This window comes from Vespula pensylvanica, chromosome 15 (assembly GCF_014466175.1).
Source record: "Vespula pensylvanica isolate Volc-1 chromosome 15, ASM1446617v1, whole genome shotgun sequence".
NCBI classification, from domain to species: Eukaryota; Metazoa; Arthropoda; class Insecta; order Hymenoptera; family Vespidae; genus Vespula; species Vespula pensylvanica.
Genome location: NC_057699.1, coordinates 1,759,443 through 1,779,125, shown reverse-complemented (window position 1 = coordinate 1,779,125; position 19,683 = coordinate 1,759,443). Strand labels below are relative to the sequence as shown.

At 44.6% G+C, this 19,683-nt stretch overlaps 1 protein-coding gene across 5 annotated transcripts in view; it reads left to right on the top strand.

Moving 5' to 3' along the window:
* The window catches only part of LOC122634499 (homeobox protein homothorax), a 352,644-nt gene that overhangs the window by 300,056 nt on the left and 32,905 nt on the right, over positions 1 to 19,683 (top strand). The window contains exon 12 of one of the 5 annotated variants that reach the window (XM_043823496.1): positions 14,345 to 14,496. The exons of the other annotated variants lie outside the window; for them this stretch is intronic. Coding sequence (XP_043679431.1) covers positions 14,345 to 14,348 — 4 coding nt within the window. The 3' untranslated portion in view covers positions 14,349 to 14,496. Of the gene's footprint in view, positions 1 to 14,344; positions 14,497 to 19,683 lie in introns of those variants that run through there. 5 annotated transcript variants of the gene reach the window in all.

Below are 19,683 nucleotides of genomic sequence, written 5' to 3'. Positions count from 1 at the left end.
GAAAATGTAAATCAGGCCTTGGGGTTAGAGAAGTATGGGCCTTCGCACCCCCACGATAGCTTGAGAAAGAGAGAGAGCACAAGAGGGTGGCAAAGGAGGATGAAGTCGATCGGTGCCCAGCTTAGGTATACCCATGGACGTCTTCGTACACATGGGTATATACCAAGTCTCTCTTTGTGTGTGTATTGGTGTGTTAGTGTCGGGTCCGTCGATGCAAATGCAACTCTCGTCGGGGGTTGGTTGTTTCGTCGCCTAGTGATATATCGCCGCTTTCGCACACAAAACTCTACTCCCTTCTCTCTCGCTTGCACACACATATACACATACACAAATACATATATATATATATACACACACACACACAGATACATAGTACATAGCTTGTCTCTCTCTCTTTCTATCTTCTCTCTTCACGAACTCGACGTATTTTCGAAGCTGAGCCCTGGGGGCCGACGCTGCCGCCGGTTCTCCGCTTCGGAGTCGTCTATTTTTTTTTTCTTTCCACCCTCCCTCCCTTCCTACTTCTCTCTCTCTCTCTCTCTCTCTCTCTTTTTCTTTCTTTCTTTCTCTCTTTCACTCGATTTTTTCTCTCCTTTTTATACGTTTCTAGCAGGCTTTAGGCGGAGCCAGACTCGCCGCCGTTCCTGTATTAGTTTTTATGAGGATAATACACAACGCTTAAAGGGATAAGGGATTAAACGCGCGAAACTCTGCGCGAGGACTAGCCCTACCATTCTATCCGTACCCTCTACATCTTCCCTGGATGATCCCACGAACGTTATTCTCGATTTTCCGCAGTCAAAGTTGAAAAACTCGTAGCTCGAAGAAGAGGAAGAAGCTGTGTAAGTTCGATGGGATAAGAGGGCCGAATCGATTCGAGAGGAATAAAAGGAGAACGGCGAAGGGCCTACCGGAAGGGCGATCGAGCTTTTTCGCAGGAGAAAGCATCATAAATAACGTCGATGTTTTGGATCTACTTTGTTCCCACTGTCTATCCTTTTTCTTCCAACGCGTTTTCGTTGATCTTTCTCTCTCTCTCTCTCTCTCTCTCTATCTCTCTCTTTCTCTCTGTTTCTTTCTATCTTTCGGTCATGGACGTTGGATAGCTCGCGAAATGCGAGTAAAAACTATGAATAAGAGGGTCGACGCTACGTTACGTCCATAAATAACTGTTGGAGTGCTCGACAGCCGAGCTGAACGCTGTCACGTCGCGAATATTCGCTTGTAGTATCTCCTGCGTGGACGATATTCTTTTATTGTAAAGGAAAAAAAGAAAAAAAGAAACAAAAAACCAAAAACAAAAAAAAAAAAAAGAAGAAGAAAACTTCGTCTCCCGAAAGAAGATTCTGTCGATAACGAGATAACGCTCGAATCCCTATCGAAGACGATCGCTTTTGTTCTTTTGATTTCGATAAAATTCTTTTTTTTTTTCTTTCTCTTCCTCTTTCTCTTTCTCTTTTAAACGGTAGACGAAGAGATATCTATGTAGGTATCTACATAGGTATATACTACATATCACGGATAGCAAAGTTCAGCCAACGTCAAGTCGGATATTCGTTTGAACGGTACCAGCACGTGCCACGTATTTCGATATCACGAAAGCGATGCACGAATCGCGCGAAAGCGCCGAGCTTTGGATATGTAGAGCATGCATGCCAGACTCTCGTGCTATGCCGCGAAATAATATATGCGGATGCTAATGCAGAAACGTACTCTCTCTCTCTCTCTCTCTCTCTCTTTCTCTCACACATATATACTCTCTCTCTCTCTCTCGTTCGTTCGTTCGTTCTCTGTTCAGAGAGGATGCTCACTGACTCTCTGCCGGCGGCACCACCGACGCAATGCATCCTGTATCCTCGCTGAGTGCATACTGCAATATTTACTTTCCCTGCTCCGTGCTTCCCCATCGGTACGCCTACGTAAAACATAATCCGTATCGCGCTGCATGAAATACCGTTAGAGTAACTCTGCTCTCTAGCTCGCTCGCAGAGAATTTCGAGAATATTTTCTGAGCGATCACGTCTCTTCTCCTATGACTTAAGGCACTTGCATCGGCGAATATTGCATCGACTTTGGTTATGGTATTTTTGGAAGCTGGTAAAATATAAAGGAATGAAGAGGAATAAAGAAGGATGAAGAGAGAAAAGAAAAAGAAAAAGAAAAAAAAAAAAAAAAGAGAAAGGCAAAAAAATTAAGAAAAGAACGACCTGTCTTCAATCCCGCACTTACAAAACGCTCGAGCTCACTTATCTCTACGTAGCTAGGAACGCGAGACGCGTATAATACGAGCGTCGATGTAAGACAATGCCGCGATTATCTATCCGTGTGTCTTGTAAGAAGGGTGGAGGAGAGGGTGAGAGCGGAGTATCCGTGCCTTGTCGACACGGCTCCGGCCGCCTAAGACATTATATTAACATGCTGGATAGACTTAAATGTTCCCGGTACGGCCACTCTCTCGAGTGGAGCCTGAACCGTTCTTGTTTGAACCGGACCTTTGCTCTCGTTGTACTTCACTTCAACCGCCGCGCCGAGAGAACTATCAAGAAAGGAAAAAAGAAGAAATCAGAAGGCTGAGACAAAGAGGAAATAAATAAATGGAATCGACCGGATAGAAGAAGAATCGTCGATGTGTTGTTGCTACTATTAACTACCGATCAATTATGTCGATCCATTAGATTATTTTCTCTTTCTCTTTCTTTCTCTCTCTCTCTCTCTCTCTCTCTTTTTTTTTTTTTTTGTTAAGTGCCATCGAGACGATTGCGTTGGAGTATTAATGAAGTTATAGAATTTCGAAGGGTGAAACGACGGAATCGATGAACGGGGAGTAATGTAAGAAAATCTTTTTCTCTCAGTCACTCGTTCGGCTTTCACAGATTCCTTTATCGGCCTTTTGTCAGGTCCGTGAATTAGATCGCGTAATCCCGTTTGTATACGAAATGACACCGTCGCTTTGTACGGCTGACATTTAGGCAGCGCAGCTCGCTCGTCCGGGCATTGTCAGTCTGTAATTGACTCCGATTGGAAGATTGGATTTGGATCGTCGCAGCTTCTCTTGCGGGGCCGTTCCTCCCGCACATCGCGGCCTCGCTTCGAGAGAAAACGTGAAAGAGAAAGAGAGAGAGAGAGAGAGAGACAGAGAGAGAGAGAAAGAGAAAGCAGACGAATTCGTTTCCACCGGCTGCCAGACACTTCGTTAAGCTCAATTATCCGCGAGGGGTTGCGTTATCGATATGACTGCCTCTCGTCCTGGGGACGATGAGAAGTAAAAGTAAGAGAGAGAGAGAGAGAGAGAGAGAGAGAGAGAGAAGAAGAAAAAAACACTTCGTCGAATAGAAAAATCTCAAGTTAAATTCTTCAAATTCGTACGATCAAAATTAATGTTAACTCTCGATTTGAATTTATTCGAATTTATTTAAAATATTTATCTGACGAAGGAATCATGAAAAATTAGTTGAAAGAGAAGTGGCCCCTCTTCAAAAGGACTACTCTGTGCGTCGAGGATTTCGCGATTAGCCGCAATCGTGTTTCGTAAGACTGTAAAACGTTGCCATTACGTTGCTCGAACGGGGTTGGCGGTACCGCTTGCGGTCTGGGCACCTTTCGTCTCGCTTTCTCCCTTTTCCTCTTCTCCGCCTTCATCTCACCACACCCCCTGTTCGTCCCCCTTTACGCTCTTTATCCTTCTCGAGTACGCCGCAAAACGTGCGTGCGAGTTTGCCTTCTCTCGTGGAAGGCGTTTTTGCGTGCGTGCGTACGTGCGTGCGTGCGGTTTACTTCAACACAATACACAACAAGGACCCCATGCTCCTTTGTATATATGTGTACGTTTACTCTCGTGCGCTACACTTTCCGAGTCATGACTTTTCCATGACGTACCATCCCTCGACCTCCGAACTTTGTCTCTTCGTTGTTAGAAGATCTTTATCTCTTTCTATTTCTCTCTCTCTCTCTCTCTCTCTCTCTCTCTCTCTCTTTCTCTCTGTTTCTCTCTATGTCCTTTTGTAATTTTTCTACTCGTTAACCGGCGTTCGCATTAAGCGCGTAATTAGCGTTCCACTTACAAAGTAAAGAGACACCGAGAGAGATAGATACATAGAGAGAGAGAGAGAGAGAGAGAGAGAGAGAGAGAGAAAGAGAGAGAGTGCGGATCGCCCTGCGTTTCTCTTTGTAATCGCCTTAACACGCTCTCGTGCGCGCTTTTGTGACGCGAGTTGCTTTGGATTCCGTCGCGTCATTGCCCCAACGACGATCCTCCGTCTTTTTCGCTGTGTCATTGAGATACGAAAAAATCCAAAGTGTTCTTCTTGAAGCGCGTGGGATCGAGCTCGGCCAACCATTGTGCTACATAGATTATTATAACAAAATTTTTATATGAGTATTTATAATTATTTATAAAAAACGTTTCTCTTTCTTTCTCTCTCTCTCTCTCGCTCTACATATATATATATATATATATATATATATATATATATATATATTTGTCTCTATCTCTCTCTGTCTTTCTTCCACACATTCAGCGAGCAAAAGTTTGCATTTTCATTCGAGTCTGCGAGAGATCGGACCGAAAGCGGGTTCGAAGGCGAGCAAAAAGGATAAAAGAGAAGAAGAGAGGGCATCGACGGCCGTCGGCCGACGGTGGCCCTGTGGTGAAATCAAGTTGTGTGTGTCGAGTTGCAGCAGGGGGTCGGTGCCCGACAGTATCGCTCCTAAAGCATCGCTTCCATAACGCCGGCACGCCACGGCGCGTTACCTTAAAGTAACGCTAACGTGCTCGGTGGTGTATGCAGAAGGGTGGAAACGAGAAAGAAGGAGAAGGAGAACCGAAGGAGTGCCATCAATAACCATTAGGTTCGCGTGCAATTATAGCTGCATTTGTTAAGGGGGTGAGGAAAGGAGATAAAAATAGTCGTCGCGCATCATCGATGAAGATCACAGGAAGATTTGTGAGGAATACATTTGAAAGGATAATGCCGTCTAGATTTTACGAGATGTTAAAAAGTTCATCGATTCCTTTTCTGGGAGGGGCGAGGGGAGGGAGGGGAGGAGAAGAAGGTTCCTTCTCTCTCACCTTCGGTCACCATAGTTTTCACGAGATTACGACGTCGACGGTGCAACGTCCTTTATCTCGTCGGTATTTTTTTTTTTTTCGTCTTTCTCTTCTTTGTTCCTTTTTTCTCCCTTTTTCTTTTCCCTTTCTTTTCTTTTTTCTCTTAAAAAAGAGAAAAGGACCAAACGGTGGACCTCGTCCTCTCTTACTCTTTCTTTTCGGAGTTATGCACCGTCCGATAACGAACGATCGTCCCACGAATATCAAAGATCTTCTTCTCTTTCTCTTGCTCTCTCCAGCAGCGAATCTACCTGCACGTTGTCCGCTCCTTCCTCCCCTTCCTCCTGCTTCTCTTCCTTCACCTCTCTCTCTCTCTCTCTCTCTCTCTGCCTCGTCCACCTCTTTCTCCTTAGGAGAACTCCCGAGTCTGAATTTTTTCGTACGAGGACGATCCTGGGAATGGTGGAACGTCGTTAATAAAGAATACGCCACGGGCATGCATGCCATCGCCCAGTTCCACCGTCTCGTTATTCGATATTAATAACGAGCGAGTAGGGTGCACACGCGTGCACTCACTCGCGAGCGAATGCTACGGAGTGCTGTTCCTCTTCACCGACGGTAGATTCGAATCATTATAATGATTCTACTCGCTACCGGTTAGAGCATTCCTTCCTACGTGGAAGCAACCTTATGGAAGACTAAATCTCTCTCTCTCTCTCTCTCTCTCTCTCTCTCTCTCTCTATCTTTCTAAACCACTCGTTGTAGCCGATGCTCCAGCTACTGCTATCATTAGCGCTCCGTGTCGCGTCCCGTAGTCATTTCGTACTTCTAATCACGTGCCTCTACCTGGATTATAAATGACCATGCTCTGTTCCATCTCCTCCGGTGCTCTATGATTTTATACTCGTTTATTTATTCATTTATTTATTTATTTACTTCTTTTTTTTTTCTTGACCGTCCTTCGCGGTTTAATTTACTCGAAGAAAAAGATGATCTATCGGGAGTTAGAGTCCCCTTTATAATAATATTATTCGCCGAAGTTTCCGCTTTTCCAACAACTTCCAAGAGACAACAGTTCTTCTATTCGCGCGTGTGCCGATGAAAGACGACGATTCAGCAAGACCGTGACTCGTTCTCCTTCGTTCAAGAGCACGTCCTCGAGGCTCGTTGTGATCCACGCACACGAGGTACGCGCGAGAGGTACACGGGTCACATTCCAGGAGGCATTATTTCCTCGCTCGCATCGAGGACCAACAAAAGGCAAGCTTCTTCTGAAAAGGTGCCCTCTACCTCTCCCGTCTTCCCTCTTCCATCTACCTTTTCTCGACCTTCCTCGCTTCTTCTGCTCTCTCGGACGGGCCTCATTAATAGTATTCAACGGAGAAGATTCCAGCTTGATCGCGTCGGAGCGCGTTATGCTCGCTTCTCGGATACAAGACGACCTTTCTCCTCCTCCTCCTCCTCCTCCTCCTCCTCTTCTTCCTCTTTCGCTCTTGCCCGGTCTTCTATCACGGTTTCGATTCCTCCAGGTAGCGACTTTAAAGTTTCTAACGAACTCGGGTGATACATGAGTTTGCCGGATTAACCGGACCCGGTCCTCTACGTGGTTCGTCATCGCATTCTATAATACCTCTCGATTTCCAGACCCCAAAAAGAATTTCTAAAAATAACGACCACGATCACAACCACGACGACGACGACGACGACGACGACGACGACGACGACGACGAGGTTGGATATTTTCAAAGGGTTCAAACTTTCTCTTGGATTCATCCAAAACCTATCGAGTATAAACACTATTATCTCTCTTTCTCTTTCTCGGTCGTTCTCCTTCTGGAAACGGTACTCCGGAAGGTGCACGTCTCTGACGTTTCGATGTGTACGGAGAAGAGACACAAGGGTACACCCACACCGCATGGCGGCCAACGACGGGGGGTCGCGTGATTTGTGGCTGCCCCGAGAAGTCACACAGCGGCTGATATATTTTACGGGCGGTTCATCCTCCCCCGTCTCCCTTCTTCCTCGCCACTTTCTTCGCCACCTTCCTCGATCCTCCCCCATCTTCCTCTTCCTTCTCTTTCTCAAGATAGATAGAGAGAGAGAGAGAGAGAGAGAGAGAGAGAAAGAAAGAGAGGGAGAAAGAGAGAAAGAGAGGCCAGCAGCCGACACGACATTGTGCCACATACACGAGCCGGTCAGCCGCCTTTACACGCGGCTACATCGTATTTACATGAGAAAGCAACTCCGCTCTTCTTCTCTATTCCTCATCCACGAACACCACGGCAGCACCTTCCTACCCTTTACTTTCAAGATCCGACGAGGCGCCCTCCGTAGATCCCTTCAATGTAAACACGCTTCATCATTATCGCCAAGGGTGGCTATATTTCAAAAGCCTCAACCTAAACCCTTCCATCGTTCTTCTAATCCGTGAACGATACCTACCGTGTCCTATCACGGTCGTTCGATTTCATTAAGAATCGTTCCTCGGATATATTACGTGAGGAAAAATGGCGTTATCTATCTCTATCTCTATATCTTTCTGTCTCTCTCTCTCTCTCTTTCTTTTTCTTTCTCTCTTTGCCTCCCTCTTCTCGGATCTTCACGCTCGTCGATTATCGTTATCGCGTCGTGCCGCGTCGAGGAGGTAGAGCTTATAAAAGAATTTAGACGCGGCCAAGTATTATCGGGATATCCACGACGAGATAGCGGGGGGACGGTGTTGGAAAGACAGGTTGGTCGCCGCGGGGGTCTACCACGAACGAACGAACGAACGAACGAACGAACGAACGAACGCATGCATGCAACCGAGTAAAAGAAGAGAAGAAGAAGAAGAAGAAGAAGAAGAAGAAGAAGAAAGAGAGAAGGTAAAGAAAGAGAGAATCGCTTGCAACGGAGCCATGGTGGAACGTACACGCGTACATACTTCTTTACCACACACAAATCTATCTACATACATATATCGTTACATGGTGAGTGCGTGAGCGCACATGAACACTTATTTACCTACGTACGTACGTACGTACGTACGTACATACATACATACATATATACGTATGTACGTTAGTCGTTTTTTGCCTCTCGGCGTTTTTTAAATGCTTTTATGCCCACCGCGAAGGAGCTATCGGGGATCTCGCGTCGTAAGTCTGGAACTTTATGTTTGCGCCGGCTAACCTTCCTCTTCTTTACCATCCCTACTACCTTACCTTAACTTACGATTCTCTCGTAAGCGGGCCCTGTTTTCGAGCCCTTGCTTGAGACGTCTCACGTCGTCCTCGTCCTCGAGCGATGCTGCCGCCGTTTCTTGTTCTTCGCTCCTACTTTCTCTCTCTCTCTCTCTCTCTCTCTCTCTCTCTCTCTCTTTCTCTCTTTTTCTCGAGTGGCTCGTTCTTTCTTCTTTTAATACTTATTTATTTATTCATTTTCTCGCACAAAATGTTCATCCGTAAATATTTCATTCCGATGAGATCCCTTCGATTTGGAATGATTCTGAGTCGATAAAAATCATTTCTCGAATGTGTTAAATAGAATGGAGAAAACGTTGGCGATGTTATAACCAGAGATATATCGATATCTCGTGCCGAGGAAGATATATTCAGAATGGAAGTTAGACGAAGGAAGAGTAGAGGGAGTAGAGGCTTACGGACACCCTCGGCTATCCTCCTAGCCACTAATGTATGTAATTGATCTATTGTGCGATGCATTAGCCCTACGGCCACCAGATAGGATATCCTCGAGCCGAGGGATGGAGGCCAAAAGCAAGAGGAGGAGGAAAAGGAGGAGAAGGAGGAGGAGGAGGAGGAGGAAGAGGAGAAAGATAGGAGTACACAAGGAGAACGTTGGAAGGTCCTTGATGGAGGATAGAGAGGGAAAGAGAAGAGATTCAAAGAGGATGGGGAGATCTCTGAATGGGAAACGGATTCAGCAGGCTCTCTTATTAGTTCTTTGCGTCATTAGATTAGGCTAATGCACTCTAGTCCTCTCCTTCTATTCCTTCTCCTTCTCCTTTCACCTACATATATATACCAAATTTGTGCTTCCTTACTAGTCGTTGAATCCCATTGTCAACGAGTCTCTTCATCCAATTTCTCTAAAGCGATCGTCTCCTTCGCTGTCTAATCACGCGTCGTAGACGAGCGAACGCGATTAAATCGTTCTCTCTCTCTCTCTCTCTCTCTTTCTCTCTATCTAGTTTTGAACTTTATCTTGCTGAAATAATCCCATTTTCGATAATCGTTTGGTGGTTTTCTTATATATATGTATATATACATTTATAAAAGGAAATAATAAAAGGGACAAATAGGAAAAAAGAGAGAGAGAGAGAGAGAGAGAGAGAGAGAGAGAGAGAGAGGATGATAATACTTATGAGCCGTTGACAGGATTCTTGCGGTCTTTTTGTCTCTCTTCAAAAGGAACACCATCAATTTGATTCATTTTTGAATAGTCCACAAACGAGGTGGTCACCTTCGATACCACCGCATACACTTTCGACGACTTCCGACACGATGTAGTTAGGCTTGTCGACACGTCAGCTCGCATGACCAAAAACACCCCTCGTCGATTGTACGTGTAGTACCACGTAGCAACCCCCGTCTTTCCTCTTGTCGGTTTTCTCAGCGTTTTCGAGTCTCGGACGCCGAGAGTAATGCTTTATGCGGTTCACCACGAGTCCGAGTCATTGACATATTTTGACTTTGTCGCTCTCCAAAGCCAAGTTTATTGACCTTTACTTCTTTAGTTCTTCGTTTTATTATCTTTTTTTTCTCTCTTTCTCTCTCTCGCTTTTTTTGCCCCTTTTTTGCGGTCACCCCGTATCGTGGCGCTCGCAATTATCGGACTGGATTTCGCGTGCGCCTGTAGAAAAGAAAAGAGAGAGAGAGAGAGAGAGAAAAAAATTAGAGCTCGTAACAGACGGTTGTAATTGGAGTAGGATGCTTGGAATTACGCGAGATATCTCGATGATTTCTCGAGCGATCGTTTCGTGAAATTCCACGGGAAACGATTCGACCGTTCGTTGAAGAAGAAGAAGAAAGAGGATTCCCCTCTTTTCTCTTGTCTATTTGAAACCCTTCCGCGGTGCTTCCGCGCCGGCAGCGAGCATCACCCGTCGTGTGACTAATCGACTTTGTACGGTCTGAGCAGGATCGTCTAATTATTCGCACGGCTCGATCTCGATCTCGATATACCCCACGGGAATCCACTCTTCCCATTCCTATGCAGATAATTATATGTGGCTCACATACATACGTACACACAAACACACACAGTATAAGTCCACAAGAATAAAATTCTATACTCTATATTATTATGCTTATGTTAGATTTTAAAATCGGTTTAGAAACATTCATAAACAGTATCATTAGGAGATACGTTTCAAAGGCATAATTTAAAGCAACCATGGAATAAATAAAATATACATGTTATAAGTAAAAAAGAATAAGATACAGTAATACTCGCGTTCTCTCTCTCTCTCTCTCTCTCTCTCTTTCTCTCTCTTCCGCGTTCTGAGCTTCTTTTCTCTTAGTAAAGAGGAAGAGGAAGTCGTGGAGAAGCGGTCGGTGGATGCACTGAGAAAACTATTATCTCGAGTTGATTATGATTGCATGACTGTGAAATTGGTCGGTGCGATCGGGTGGAGACGCGGCTCGCATGACTCGCCGAGTTTTACCTCCCCCACCTCTAGCTCCTGCTCTTATTCGAGTCGTGAGTTTCGCCGTGCCGAACGAGTTTCTCTCTCCGCAACAATCGTAACTAGCTTTCGGGTAGCGCGCTTCGAGGCAGACCTTCTGGGGTGGAACCAGCGGCGTCTTCCCACGTCAACTTGACGGACAGACAGGGCCGAGGTGGACTGACAGACGGACAGACACACCGACCGGTAGCTTCTATTTTATTCAGTGCCCTCGACGACCGAACAATTACGACCGTTTCGTTTCGGGCGTGCGCGTTATCGTGCGGCGAAACGTCACCGTCTCGAACTCTGAGGCCACAGGATGCAAGAGAGAAAGAGAGAGAGAGAGAGAGAGACAGAGATAGAGAGAGAAGAGAAACGATTCAGGATAATGCTGCTCGAGCGCCACAGGATACTTCGATCGTTGCGACGGATAATTATCGTCGATTCCGTCGAGAGCACCGATGCGCGTCCGCTTGCGCTTCCGTGATCTCGCGTGCGTGGCTATATCATGCTTCTCTCTCTCTCTCTCTCTCTCTTTTTTCTATGCCCCTACTCCTATCCCTATCTGTTTTTTTCTTATTCTATTTCTTGTTCTTCTTTTCTTTTCTTTTCTTTTCTTTTATTTTATTTCCTCTTTTAAGCAATCCCCATTTTTCGTTCCTCTCGCGAGGAAAATTTTGTATCAATCCCATTCCATTCTCGCGATTCGTTGAGCCACGTCGCAGAAGGGCCGTCCTTTGTTCTCGAAATCAGTAGGCACGGAAGTGGATTCATTTCGCAGGACGGGCCCTCCTCCGCGGGACACTCGCCGTCTGCCTTTTTTTCCGCGAGAGAAGACACGTCGTCGCTTTGCCAACTACAATGGGATATTCTTTACTTCCCGCGCTTTCTCCTCGTTTTCGACGACGAAAATTCCATGAATGGGAAATCCGTTGGGCGATATTGCCGCGAGTAGTGGCCATTCAAACGCGAATACGCGTCGCCTTAATAATGAAGAGCCGCGAGCCTACACCCTCCTTCACCGTGTCCCTCCGTCATTTTTCTCACTTTATTATTCCTTTTCTTTCTTTCTTTTTTTTTTCTGATGCCTTTTTACATACGCGTCCTTTTACGTCCTTCCAGCCGGCAAGCCGAAGAGCTCCTTCGCGGCTGGTTAAAACTCTTACAATTGCAACGTGCGCAACGTTGGGGGATAGAGAGAAATGGCGAATATGTTTTATCTGTCTGTCTCTTTCCCGCACCCTTTCGAAGCTCCTCTTCTTCGGCGGCTTTCGTCGCGTCGCATTCTTCTATTTCATTGTCGAGAAAACCAATTTCCTGCTACCTAAATTACGCGCGCTCTTCCGCGCCCCGAGACCGTGCGAGAGAACGAAGAAGGAGACGCGAAAAAATCCCCGCTGTAATAACGCAAGTTTCTACCTCGGCTCTAGCGGGCTTCGCGCGCCCGAGGGAGAGAACCTTCGTAGTGGGAGATCGAGAGAGAGAGAGAGAGAGAGAGAGAGAGAGAGAGAGAACAGACGGGCAAAAACGTTAATTTGAAAACGTCACAGTTTAATTTAAAATTACGTAAGTAGGGGGCTGTTCTCCCTTCAATTCTCCCACCCTTCTCCTTCCTCCTTCATCCACCTCGTTTCCTACACTTCGTTTCTCTACCCTTTTCCCCCTACCTCCCTTCTCCCTATCTTCTTCTCTCCCATGGTACAACATTCTTGCGATCGTGGTAATAATAGACGCGAAGTTTCACCCGCGATTCCGCCTTCTCGTACCTTCCGTCTACTACCGCCTACAATTATTCAAGGAACGAACGGAATTCCCTCCGCTCGTGAAAGCCTTCTTTCTTTCTCTCCCTTTTGCCATTTAAACGAACGCACCCAATGGCACACGATGCGATTATCGACGAAAGGACGTACACTTTGTACGTCATTGAAAATTACATAGTTATTTATTTATTTTGTTTTTCTTTCTTTCTTTCTTTCTTTCTTTCTTTCTTTTTTTTTTTTAAACGTTTATTTACATTTTCGCCGAACCCATCGAAATTTATAATTAACTTATTTTCGTAATACGCGACACGACATGTTTATAGATATCTATACGTCTTTATAAAGTCGTAGCGATGATTTTAATTCGGTTGAAATATTCATGTAAGGAGGAGCTCAAGATTAACATACGAAAACTTTATATTTATGCTCTTTTGGCCAGTTACACGTGGAAGATTAAAACTCCAAGATCATTAATTTCATTCCGCCAACGATATGTTCTCTGGCACCTGCATAATGTGGAAGACAGGTGAAAGGCTTCGCCTTTATTTTCACTATGATTCTATCGACGAATTCTACCGAACGATTTTATCGAATCGAATAACGTTTCGCAGGTGTACCGGTTTAACAAGACGAATTAGTAAGTAGCCTCGTAAGAAGGATATCGATGTTTGTTCGATCGTTACAACTTGGTTTATTAATCTTCCAAGTTCTTCTACTCTTACGAGACACCTCGATGATTTATGAAACGTCTCGTCCTCGCTATGAAATAGAAATCGATATGCTAATCGAGACAAACCTTTATTCCTTCGAAACGCGACGATATTATCGTAAAACGATCAGAGCGATCATTGTACCAAGCTATTCCTGGATCGAAGAAAGAAAGGAAATATCTTTTCGATCGTCCTCTACGATTTAACAGAGATTCTCGGCCGATTAATCGACGTACGACTTTGCTCGTTTCCTTATTCCTTCTCTTCCACCTTCGAAGGATTCTCAAATAATTCCGCGATAACGAGTCGGGACTCTGACTCTCGTCGTAGCCATTTCCGATGCCTCTTCTCTCGCTCTTTTGCTCTTTCTCTCTCGGTGGATACATTCGAGGGAAGACGAACACTTTGGCTTCTCGGGATGGAATGTCGAAGATCGCGATAGGGTAGTACCTACCGCGCCGTGGAACCTGATACGATGCCAGTCCAAAGTGAGAGAAAGAGAAAGAGAAAAAGAAAGGGAGAAAAAAAGAAAAGAAAAAAACGACAGACAGAGAGAGAGAGAGAGAGAGAGAGAGAGAGAGAGAGAGAGAGAGAGAGAGAGCGTCTGGCATCTCACGAATTTGCCGAAGTACAAGACGAAAGTGTCCTTTTGCTTCTCTTCTTCTCTCTTTTTCTCTTTCTCTCTTTCACATCTCGTTCCTCTTTGCTCATTTAAGTTGGCCGTGTCCTGCGGGCCCTCGTCGCGAAGCTACTCGTAAAACTTGTCGAGGCTCCATCAAGAAGGGCCTCCTGCCACCCGTGTACCTCTTGCATCTTGCCTTCTCGCAGGATCTTGGACGAGGTAGGCCAGAAGGATCGGTGTCCTTGACCTCTCGGAACCTCTCAGAACCACCTCTGCTTGTATCCACATGCGAGTAATAATAGCCGCGCGAGCGCGAACTCCGATGTAATCCACCTCTCGTATTCTCGCCGATATTCCTCCATGTTGTTCTTCTTCTTTTCTTATTTTTCCTCGATCAAGTGTCGGATAGGTTTATTTTTCGTAACGTTTGAACACATTCTATATTCTATATTAGAAACATTAATTAGGATTATTAAATAATCATTCTTATCGATCGATTCTCTTTACAATTTATCTTTTTCTATTTTTTGTTTCAGGTGAGTAGATCATTTACTGTCAGACCTAACTATCGAGCTACAGCACACATCGATACGTGAGTAAAGCACTTTCTAGGAAACCACGAACGACCTTAGGATATTAATACTTAACGTCCTAGTACTTAAATGGACTCGAGAGTAAATGGCACTAGATCAAAGGAAACTCTAGAGAAAATAAAAGAAAGAAAGAGAGAGAGAGAGAGAGAGAGAGAGAGAGAGAGAGAGAGATCAATTTCTCCCTCTTTCGAAACTCTTGAAAACGTTTTCGTATCCCATGTACCTATTTACCTATCTTTCGACCTACGTGTGTGGGCACGAGTGCGGGCGCGCTCGCGCGTGGGCTCTTGTATGTCAGTTAAATCGAATGGAGTTTCCTTCGGGCTAAGGAAATTCCTATGAAATGCATCGAATGTGCCTGTCGGCTTAGACTTTTGGCCCCGAGGAGCACTGTGAAGGCAAGCTGACCGGAAACGTTTCCTTCCTATTGGAATCAAATCTAAGGCGAGTCAAGCGTTTACAAACCATCACCAGTATCGGCAAGGGCAACGGTATCGTTTCTTCCCTTTTATTCCTTTTCCTTCCTCCTCCTCCTCCTCCTTCTTTCCCGTTCGTTGATGGACGGAACGCCGACGTCATAGTTCACTCGTCATTGCGCTAATAGGACCGAGCATAAGGGGATGGCGAAACACGAACGAAGACGTACCTACGTGGAGAGGGACAGGGGTAGAGGGTGGTATAGGGCTGTTCGTTCGGTTGTACGCGTCGTTACGCGGCTTGCTTTTCAAGGACGAAAACTGGGGTGAGAATAAACATGCGCTTCGTGCACGATACAAAGGGTGAGACCGTGCTAGTACAGGCTCGGTTTTCCGTCGGAACCTAACTTTTTCTATTCGCCGTCACGCTGGGGAGACTCCGATTATGACTCGTTCTTACTTCGAAAGTCTAGAAGACGGAAGACGTTCAAACCCTGTTTTGACCCTTACTAGAATCTCTCTCCTTCTCTCTCTCTCTCTATATATATATATATATATACATATATATATTTCTCTCTTTCTCCTTCTTCTCCGAGCCACCCTTCGATTATTAATAAAATATTTCCCTTGTTTCTATTTGTATCCTTCGTAGACGATTAATCGAACGATTGGAAAAACTCGAATTTTCGTAATACGATGTAGAAATTTATATGCGATTTCTATCGATTCGCGCACGCTAGGAACGCAATATTCTGGCCTGGTCGGCGTTGTTTCGCTTCTGCTTACTCGTCTATCGTGAATCGTACAATGATAGTTAAATCGTGCGTGCATCAACAACAATCGCGGCCTCTCTCGGTTGTCCGCTCGTCTTCCGCAACGACAAATAACGTGAAACGCTTCGGCGAGCATTTGATTGGTCGTGCTATTATACACGTGTACACGCATATTCTCTCTATCTCTTTCTCACGCCTCTGCGTATCGTCGGGAAATGCGAAATCGTGCGTTTTCCCGTGGCAAACGGTTTCCAAAACGTTTTACTTTGAAACGTCGAACATCCGATAGGAAGATTAACGTTTATCGAACACCATCGAGTATGATCGGAATGATCTTAAGAGAAACGTAGAACTATAGTAAGAGCAAGAAAACTTAAGTAAGCGTAGTACTCCGTACGGCGAGTAAACGATGGGTACCGACGATGATTCAGTGATATTTATGGGGTGTGGAGTCCTCGGAGAGAAGGGATCGCGTACACTAGAATTACACGGCGTCGACGATGATATAACGCGTTGGGTGTTCGACGACTCTTCGGCAAAGACTCGAAACTGAACAAACAAACAAACAAACATAACAAAAAAGATAATAAAAAAAAAACAATAATACAAAGAAATAAAGAAAGAAAAAGTAAAAAGAGAGAAAACTCTAAAGTACTTGCCAGGGATCCTGGCAATTTCAAAATCGCTATTCTTTCTTGGAGAAAATGGAGAAAACGAGAATTATATCGAGAGATATAGTTCGTCCTTTTTTCATAGTCGACGATTAGGAGACCACTGCTTGACCACCGACTTCCTTTATCGACATTTTGATACAAAATGGCTGCTCTCTACGGGGAGTCCACGCGTAATCTCTCTCGATTCAAATTAACACTCGCAGCGCCCGACGGGGTGTCGTCTTCTCTGTCTTTCTCTGGTTCATACTGTTCGCCAGAGATAATATCGCCGTACATCCCGAACCTCTTTGTCTTCCTTTTCGAGAACCTCCGACATCCTTCTCTTTCTCCCCTCCCCCCTCTCCTCCCTCCCTCTCACTCTCTATATTTATTTTTTTTTTTATGTTTCTCTCTTCTTCCACCACTCCTTTCGTTAACGACGCAGCACGTAAAGAGACGAACGACAGGCGCCACGCCGCTTTTGACAAATCGCCGCAACGAGGATATCGGACGGTACGCGTAATGGAACTCTGAAAAATCATCTCCTTCTATTTTCCTTCCCTTTCGCCACCCCCTTATTCTCCTATATATTTTATACGTGCGAGAGAACGAGTGTTGGTTACAAGACCCCCTGATAATCCGAATCGGATGTGATTCTTTTTTTGTTGTGATTATTATTTTTCGTTTTCTTTCTTTCTTTTTTTTTCTTTTCCTTCGTTCCACGAAGGAGTCCTTCGATAGGATAAGAAAGTAAAAGAAAAAAAAAAAAGGAAAAAGAAAAGAGAAGAAAAAAGAACGGAATAAAAAAGAAAAAGGAAAAGGAGAAACGCGACATGGGCGGTCGGACGTATCGCTCGCAAGTCACAGCATCCGTGTCCATTGAAATCTCAAGCCGTTTACCGGCGTCAAAAGTAGCATAGGTAAATCGTGTTTGATGAACCGCATCACCTGTGCGCTCATCCACCGCGCGTATACCTTGCCGCGAGTGATTGATCGTCGCCGAGAAGAAAGCTACGACCGGTTGCTACGAAAGTTGCAACGTCGCGATGACACGAGCGATTTTTCGGCCCAAGTCGATCTGATTTCTGCTGTAAAGTTGCTGCCTCCTCTTATCTGTTTACGATACAACTAAAAAAAAAAAAAAAGAAGAAAAAGAAAGAAAGAAAGAAAAGAAAAGAAGAAGCAGAAAAAGAAGAAGAAGAAGGAAAAGAAAGGAAACAGACAAAAATAAAAAAGAATAAAATAAAAAAGGAAAAAGGAAAGAAAATTCAGATAAAAGTAAAGTGTTTTTCCTCGGAGAAAAGTTAGCTGAGTGAAAAGCGACGAATCGAAGAACATAAAAAGTACAAATAAATAAGAGAGAGAGAGAGAGAGACAAGCAGATGCGTTGGTATTCGTGTGGGTGTAAGCGAGCCTGGTAAAGGGAAAAGAAAGAAAAGAAAGTAGAGAAAAAGAAAAGGAAGAGAAAAATCGGAGAGTAAGAGAGTGATGCGTCCTGCGAAAGAGAAAGAGAAAGAGAAAAAGAAAGAGAGAGACAGAAAGAAGAAGAAAGAGAGAAAGAGAAGGAAGGAAGGATTGAGAGAGCAAGAGAGAGAGAGAGAGAGAGAGAAAGAGAGAGAGAGAGAGAGAGAGAGAGAGAGGGAATCTCTAGCTGGGGTTATATGGAAATGTTGGTCAAATATATCATTCCGGCTTGACAGTGCAATTCTCTTATCTGCCTCGCGCCGCCTGCCGCTCTGCCCCAAACCATCGGAGGCTTCGGGGGCGGATGCTGGGGATGAATACGGGGGTTTGGGACGTCGGATCGGGGGCTGAAGCGACCGATAGAGGATCTGCAAACACGCTGCCCCGAGCCGCCACCCTCCTCTTTCACCCTCTTCTACCCAGTCCACCTCCCACCTCTTCTCTCTTCTCTCTTCTCTCTTCTCTCTTCTCTCTTCTCCTCGATCTCCGTCCAGGCTGGCCCTACGCCCGACTGCGGATCCAACGAGATGACGAACTGCCGCGCAAAACAGACCGGAATGCGGAACTCCGAAAATACGCGGATTAAAGCTCTCTGCTTCTCTCTCTCTCTCTCTCTCTCTCTCTCTCTCTCTCTCTCTTTCTCTCTCTCTCTCTTTCTTTTTTTTTTTTCTTATATCGATCATACTTTTTTTCTAAAATTATGCTCGCATACACGTACGCGTATACGCGCATATAGAAAGAGAGGAAGAGAGACAGACGTATGTACGTATGCACGATTGAAATAATAAATTACGTATTTGATTGAGAAAATAATCATAAATATTCGAAATAAATGTTCGATCGAGGAATAGATTGATTAAGAATTTTTCGTGGAATTGTTAGGCGAATCGACTAAAATAGAACTCTTACCCTAACGTCACTAGCACGCATTTCATCCCCCATTCAGATAAATTCGTGAAAGCGTATTCGTGCGTTCCGACTGTTTGTCGACTAACGTAGGACGAATAAATCGGAGCGATAGAAACGGCCGTGATCGATCACTCGCTCGTGAAAATTAGGCCTGAAATGCCAACGCGAATTCGGGGATCTCTTTCGTTCTCTTCTCTCTCTCTCTCTCTCTCTCTCTCTCTCTCTCTCTCTCTCTTTCTCTCGTTCTCCCCTCGAATTTTTTTTTTTTTCGAGGAGGGATGCTACCGCGATGATGTCACTCTCGTCCGATGGATCCGCGTTGACAAATAGCACGAAAGAATAACTTAACGATCAAATTGATTTTCACGGTACTATTTGCGAACGATCGAGATTATTATATTTAAAAAAAGAAAGAGAAGAGAGAGAGAGAGAGAGAGGAAAAAGGAGGTAAAGAAAAAATAAAAGAGAAAATGATATAGACTTTTCATTGGACAATAACGTATTCATTTCCTTTAATTTTCGTACATTCTCGAAGATATATTTATGAGACAGAAATAAAGAGAGAGAGAAAGAAAGGGGAAAGAAAAAGAGAAAAATAGAAATGACGAGTATAAAAGGGGAAGAAGAGTAGAGAGTAGTTCCTTTTTCGAAGTTCGTCTCAATATGGTCCAAGAAGTGGTGCTTCGAACGAAAGTTTGTCGTCCGATTCCTCTCACAAGTACGAAGTAAGAGAGTGCACGATGCTTTTACCAATCCAAGGATATTCTTACTTACTAGGAGAAAAGAAAGAAAATGGAAAGACGAGAGATAGATAGATAGATAGAAAGAAAGAAAGAGAGAAAGAAAGAGAGAAAGAAAGAGAGAAAAGAAAATGTTGGTCGATCGTGCGGCTTGAAAGACGACTCTGAAGTAAAGAAAGAGAGCGATCAGTTTTCCTTATCGTTTCACTCGTATCTCTTTCCTTGTACTCAACTCGCTCTATAATTGCTTCTTTTAACTAAGATTCCTGGATTTAACTTTGGACCGTCTTTGTCTCTCTTTCATTCTAGAATAAGAAGTAGAAGAAA